Source organism: Mus caroli, unplaced genomic scaffold (assembly GCF_978045245.1).
Source record: "Mus caroli unplaced genomic scaffold, Mus_caroli_1 scaffold_19, whole genome shotgun sequence".
Lineage (NCBI taxonomy): Eukaryota > Metazoa > Chordata > Mammalia > Rodentia > Muridae > Mus > Mus caroli.
The window spans coordinates 33,153,265-33,159,971 of record NW_028227274.1 but is presented as its reverse complement, the minus strand read 5'-3'; the positions used below and the strand labels follow the sequence as shown (position 1 = coordinate 33,159,971).

The following is a 6,707-nucleotide window of genomic DNA, read 5'->3' as shown; positions in this document are numbered from 1 at the left end:
GCCACACCAGAAGGGGACATTGATCCCATTACAAACGGTTGTGAGCCACCATGTGGTTGCTGGGATTTGAACTCAGGATCTCTGGAAGAGCTCCAGCCTTTTTTTTTTTTAAGAAAGAGCCTCACTATGTAGCCCAGGTTAGCATAGAACTCACTACATAAAACCAATTGACCTTGAACCCTTGAACTCAGAGATCCACCTGCCTCTGCCTCATGAGTGCCAGGGTTAAAGGTGTGTACCAGCATATCCAACCCTGCTCTTCTCTTCCTTCCTTCCTTTCTTTTTTTGTAAGTTTTTACTGATTCTCTGTGAGTATCAAATCGTGTATCCCAGTCCACTCCTCTCCTTCACCTTGTATTTGCCTTCTGCCCATGCAACCTCCTCCCCAAATAATAAACAAACAAAAAATAAAACGAAGCATGGAGAACAACTCGTTGTGGAAGCTGTAGTGTGTCACAGTGTGTCCCACAATAACCTCTCCGTGCACACATCTTCACTTGGGAATGTTCATTGCAGTGAGTCACTGGTCTGGTCTGAGATCTCTGGCTTCTGTGACACCATCAATATTGGATCCTCACCAGGACTCCTCCTGGTTATCCTGCTGTTGCCCTGGGTCACAGAGATCCTGCAGCTTAGGAACAGCAGGACTGCTTTCATGTGTCCCAACAATTCACAGATGCTGTAGAGGTTGTGGTGGGCAGACTCAAAGCCCTGGATTTGGGCGTGGATGGAAGTTGAGCGTCAGTCTGCCAGCTCTTCCTTGTTCATACCACCAGGGCGAGCTCTCCAGCACTGCTCTGGCTAGGTCACCCAATGCTGCCCTCGGCAGGAAGCAGGGTCAGCTCTTCCGCTCTTATGCCCTCCCTCGCGCAGGCTCACCCACACCCACGCCGCCAGAGCCCTCAGCTGTACTGCCCAAACAAGGCAAAGGGCCCGCTCTCTCAAGTGCTGCACCCGGCAAGGGGCTGGGACTGCTCTGGCCATGTCACACCCTTGGGGCTGCCTCACCTGAGCCTTCATCCTCAGGGCTCCACTGTGTTGCCCAAGCGAGGTGCAGAGCCTGCCTTCAGGCAGTGAGGGGCAGGGATAGCTCTTTCCCTTTCATGACGGGTGTGTGTGTGTGTGTGTGTGTGGGGGGGTGACAGGTTGGGGGGGGGGAGCAGCTGTCCCGACTACTGCAAGGGGAGTGGGGTGGGGGAGGGGGAAGGGCATCACCAGTCGCCCTCTCCACCTCACTTCACAGCAGATGAGTGGTGGGGCCAGTTCTCCTAGGGACTGGCTAAGCTGCCCAGGCTCTATCAAGGCCAACTCTACTGTGAGGTGCAGGGCTTGCTTTTCCGAGTTATTTCACGACCTCTAGCCAGCTTTCCCGACTGCCACAGGTGGCTAGTGGCAAGGGAGGCCTCCCCTTTCTCTTAATAAACAGGTGCCATGTAGTCTAGGCTGGCCCTCAAACTTGCAGTGTCATCAAGGATAACCCTGAACTTGTGATTTTCCTGCCTCTATCTCTCAAGTGCTAAGATTAAAAGACAATGCCACTGTGCTGTTTATATATAGTTTATGTCTGTAGGTTTCTTGACTGCATATGAATGAGCGTCTGAGGTGCCTGAGAAAGGGGGTGCCTTTCCCAGAGAGCCTCCAGGAGGTCCAGCTTTGTTCTCCTGGTCTGCCTGCTTTTTCCTGACCACAGGCTGAGCAATGCTACTTCCCTATGGGGATGGACCCCTCCATGCTCCCTCCTTCCCCGAACGAGTTCCATAACATTCCCTTTCGTTTCCTGTTTTCCCAGTAGCTGGAAAGTTCTGGATCTGGAATTGGTTTGTACTAAGTTTTAGGCTTCTTCCAAGCGGGCCCACCCTCACACCGAAAATAGGAGGTAATTAGAGTCTCCAAATTTCCCCCATTACATCCTAGGATGGCAAGACAGAGTTGAGGGACATTCAAACCCCATCGTGGAACTCTGGATAGAGATAGGGACCCCAAGGGCTCTGGAGGTTATCAACAGGGCCTAGCAGGCAAAGGTGCCCTCCAAGGGCAGAAAGACAATAATAGAGTTGCCTCCTTTCCCAGGCACCCTGTGTCTCAGAGAAGACACCCCAGGCCTCTTGCCTTAATTCTCCCTAGATCAGCAGCGTGCGAATGCAGGGCCTCTGACTCTCCTCTCACTCAGGGATGGAATCTTCACTTTACTTCAAGAGAGATGGAGATCAGAGGTGCTAGAAGACAAAGGCACTCCGAGAAGGTTCAGGAGGTCTCTGAGGGGAAGCCTTGTAAGAGTGGCCTTGGCGCCATGTCACGAGGCAAGATCCTCAAGTGGCTTTTCTTGTCACCATGAAGCTTTTGTGTTAAGTCCGAGGACAGCTCCAGATGAGTCCGGAGGCAGTCCATAGCTCTGACACCCTGGCTCCCATTCACTTTCTAGTCCAGTGTCTTGTTCTGAGACCAGCCAGGCTAACTTCCAAATCACACTCCTACAGATACGTGACTTCATCGATGCTGGGCCTGTGCCCGTCTAGGGCAGGGCCAGAGTGAGGAATAAAAAGTCCCTGCTGGGTTTCTCTGTGACTGTCCTGTAGGCTCAGTAGCCGCCAGTGGATGAGGTAAACGCCGTTCTCTGACTTTAGGGCTGGTGGCTCTTTGAGGAGAGTAGCCTGGCCCTGATGCAGCGCAGGCCCAAAGTGAACCGCCAGCACAATGCAGATGGCCAGCAGGACAAAGGCCGCGATGATGGCAGCAAGCAGCGGCAGCCCGTCGCCACCTCGAGGGGGCATATCTGGGAGCTGCCTTTGAGGCTCCTGATCCAACGAACCATTCACAAGTAGAGAAGGCTGAGGGTAGTAGTCATCCTGGGGGCGGGGGGAGAAGAGGTGAGAGAGAAAGTTGACATGGACAGGAACATACAAAGAAAACCCAAAGGAGAAGGAGGGGTCTAAGAGACAGAAAACCCCAGAGACAGTAACAGAGAGGGGAGAGAGAAAGAGAGGAAGGTTCAACACACTCAGGAGAATCAACTGAAAAACAAAGACACTGGGAGCTGTGGGCATGGGAGGAAGAATGATAAAAACAGACAGAAATGAAGATGGAGACACTAACCGAAATACAAACCAGCCCCTGGAAGATAAGGAGTTAAAAGTCACAAAAGGCAAGGGGGGAGCTTTTTTTTTTTTATTATTTTTTAAAGATTTGTTTTATTTTATTTTATTTTATTTATTTATTTATTTATTTATTTATTTATTTATTTATTTTCGAGACAGGGTTTCTCTGTGTAGGCCTGGCTGTCCTGGAACTCACTTTGTAGAACAGGCTGGCCTTGAACTCAGAAATCCACCTGCCTCTGCCTCCCAAGTGCTGAGATTAACGGCGTGTGCCACCACTGCCCAGCATTAAGATTTATTTTTTATTATTATACATAAGTACACTGTAGCTGACTTCAGACACACCAGAAGAGGGTGTCAGATCTCATTACAGGTGGTTGTGAGCCACCATGTGGTTGCTGGGATGTGAACTCAGGACCTTTGGTAGAGCAGTCAGTGCTCTTAGCCACTGGGCCATCTCTCCAGCCCGAGGAGCTTTATTATAGTCTGGAAGAAAACAGTTTGTTCCCAGCGTCTTTTCTCATTGCTCCCCCTTCCCAGGTCTCCAGCAAGAGTGACAAATGGATCCTGTGTTCTGGGAATCTGAGTAGACTCTGGGCTGCTGCCCCACATGCAGTGGGCAGCAAGCAGTAGCTGCTCTCAGGTGTTCTGGAAAAGGGGTCATTGTCTGGCCTCAGAGGTTCCCCTACTCCAAGACACTGGAAAGCAGAAAGGTGGTACCCTTGGAAAAGTTTAGGAAGAGGGACATGAACCCTAGAAACTTGGTACGAGGTGGTATGTATGCCCATACTCCATCCTGTAAGTATATCCCATTCCCCCCAGATCTTGGCGCCAAGTTCTAGAGGCCTAGACAGGGAGGGCTGGCGTCTGGTGTAGACTCCTGGCTGTGCCCAGGGTGGGTTGAGGAGATTCCGCACCAGTCTACCCTTGCCAGGATCTCTGGGTTTCTCTACTGGAAGCTGAGGACATAACTCATGACATTAGTATGTCCCTGTCCCGCTAGATGTTGAGTAGGGATGAGAGAATCTCAGTCAGTGAGGTGGCCTCCCTCCCTCCAGCCATCATTCTGTAAGACTCTGGGAGTCGGGGGGGGGGGGCTCTCTAACTCTGAGCACTCAGAAAGGTATGGAGCCCCCATAGTGAGTTAGGAAGGGTTGAACAAAGACTCTACCTGGTGCATTGTCCAGGGCTGGCGCAGAGTTCTCTTGGGACTGGATACCAGCAAAGGAAGAGAGCTCACTGCCCTAGCTCAGTCCCTACCCGGAGCTGCCACGTCTGTGGGGTTCCTGGGCACACACCCTCTGCACACACCCTCACTGTTCTTTCCCGCGCTTGTAGTTCCGGGAACATCTAGGCTACCCTGGGCCAGCCTTCTACTCTGAGAGCACTTTGATCTTCAGACAGTTTCTTTCATACCTCTGCTGCTTAGGAGCCCAAGTTGCCCTGCCCACTTCCTCTCCCTGCAGATACTAGACACCTACTCCCTCCCTAGGGCTTGCCCATTCTCCTACTCCCTCCCATTTCCTGAAGCTAAGGTCCTTTGCTCTTTCCTTGTTCTACGTAATAGCTCAAGCACTACAGAGTGCAGATCACATATTCTACAGAATAGATTGACTGACTATAATGCCTCTGAATTTCTATAGTCCAATAGCTCTGCCCATCCATTTTTGCCTCACCACATTTATTTCTAAAATATTAAGAACTAAATTAGTGGGCTGGAGAGATGGCTTAGCAGTTAAGAACACTGACTGCTCTTCCAGAGGTCCTGAGTTTAATTTCCAGCACCCACATGGTGGCTCACAACCATTTGTAATGGGATCTGATGCCCTCTTCTGGTGTGTCTGAAGACATGACAGTGTACTCATATACTTAAATTAAAAATACAATCTTTAAAAAAAAGAGAACTAAATTAGTTTTCTAAATTTATTCTTATTTTAAATGTTAAAAATTTGATTTTTCATTGTGTAAGTGTGTATGTGTAGATGCATAATGTGAATGGGGGCACTGTGTCAAGGCAGTGGACAACTTTGTGGAGTTGGTTCTTTCTACACTATGTTAATTCTGAGGATCAGACTCACGCTTACATAGTACAGTAAGTACTTAACTTCACTTGCTAAGCCATCTTTTTATCATTATTATTATTGTTGTTGTTGCTGCTGTTGTTGTTATTGACAGGATTTATCTATGAATAGCTCTGGCTGTCTTGGAACTTTCTCTGTAGACCAGGCTGGCCTCAAACTCACAGAGATCCACCTGCCTCAGCTCCCGAGTGCTGGGATTAAAGGCATGAGCCACCAGTGCCCACAAAGCCATCTATTTTTATTTTATTTATTTATTTGAAGGTTCTGGAGATCGACTGCCTCCCACTCTGGTCCTCTTGGATCTTAGCCAGTGCGGATCCAGACTCTTCACCAAGTCACCCAGGACTTTCTGAGACCAAAGTAGCCAAACCTAGGCCTCTCCATTACTTTCCCACGTCCGCGCTCAACATTACAATTGCCTCACTTTCCTATCTACACCTTAATTACTCACCCGGTCTCACTAGTTTTGGGTGTCACCCCTCCTAGAATGCATTCTTCAGCTCCTGAAACTGGAGTAGCCCCCTTCCCCTCTTAAGCCCTTTACAAGTGCTGTTTAAAAACATGTTACTAATATTTGTTTTTCTTTTTTTTTTAAAGATTTATTTATTTATTATACGTAAGTACACTGTAGCTGTCTTCAGACACTCCAGAAGAGGGCGCCAGATCTCGTTACAGATGGTTGTGAGCCACCATGTGGTTGCTGGGATTTGAACTCTGGACCTTCGGAAGAGCAGTCGGGTGCTCTTACCCACTGAGCCATCTCACCAGCCCATATTTGTTTTTCTTTGTGTCTCTGTGTGTATAGGATGTGTGTGTGTGTACATGTTGATGCATGTGAGTGTGACATGGCATGTGTGTAGACACAGAGGACCACCTCAGGTGTCCATTTCACTTCCCACTTTATTGGAGGTCATCTCCATTGTTAGCTGCTGCGGATGCCGGGCCAGCTGGTTGAAAGTTCCTAGGGATGCTTCTGTGTCTGTCTCCCATCTCACCCAGGAGCACTAGGGTTATAGAACCACACTCAGCTTTATATAGGTCCTGGGGTTTCAAACCCAGGTCCCTACTGAGCTATTTCCCAGTCTACCTGTTCCTAACATTGTCAAATGTGAGGAGCAACAAAAAAAGACTGGGAGTTTGAAGCCATCCTGGGCTACAAGGTAAGAAGAGTCTGTCACAAAATAGCCATCAAATAAAATGAGCAAGCCCACAACTGTAGATAAAGTAACAATAATAATTAGAAAAGAGGTCACGGATTTGAGGAGTGGGGGGAACACAGGAGGAGGTGGGAGGGAAAGGAAGAGATGGGAATGTTGGAAACACAGTTCAAACTCATGTATGAAAATCTCAAAAACAAACAAACAAACAAACAAACAAACAAACAAACCAACCAACCAACCAAAACCCGGGGCTTTGAGAGATACCTCAGCAGTTAAAAGCACTTGCTGCTCTTTTGAAAGGATCCATGTTCAAGTCCCAGAACCTATATACCAGCCAGCCTCCATCGCCCTCTTCTGGCCTGTGAGTGCAC

The 6,707-nt window shown here is 48.9% G+C and overlaps 1 protein-coding gene across 1 annotated transcript; it reads right to left on the bottom strand.

Moving 5' to 3' along the window:
• Window positions 1-2,471: 2,471 nt before the first annotated feature.
• Window positions 2,472-4,351, bottom strand: Smim33 (small integral membrane protein 33). Its single transcript, XM_021150543.2, has 2 exons — window positions 4,267-4,351; window positions 2,472-2,846 (listed from the first exon to the last, which is right to left on the bottom strand). Exons 1-2 carry the CDS (start codon window positions 4,273-4,275, stop codon window positions 2,472-2,474), a joined length of 384 nt encoding a protein of 127 aa, XP_021006202.1. The 5' UTR covers window positions 4,276-4,351.
• Window positions 4,352-6,707: the final 2,356 nt, after the last annotated feature.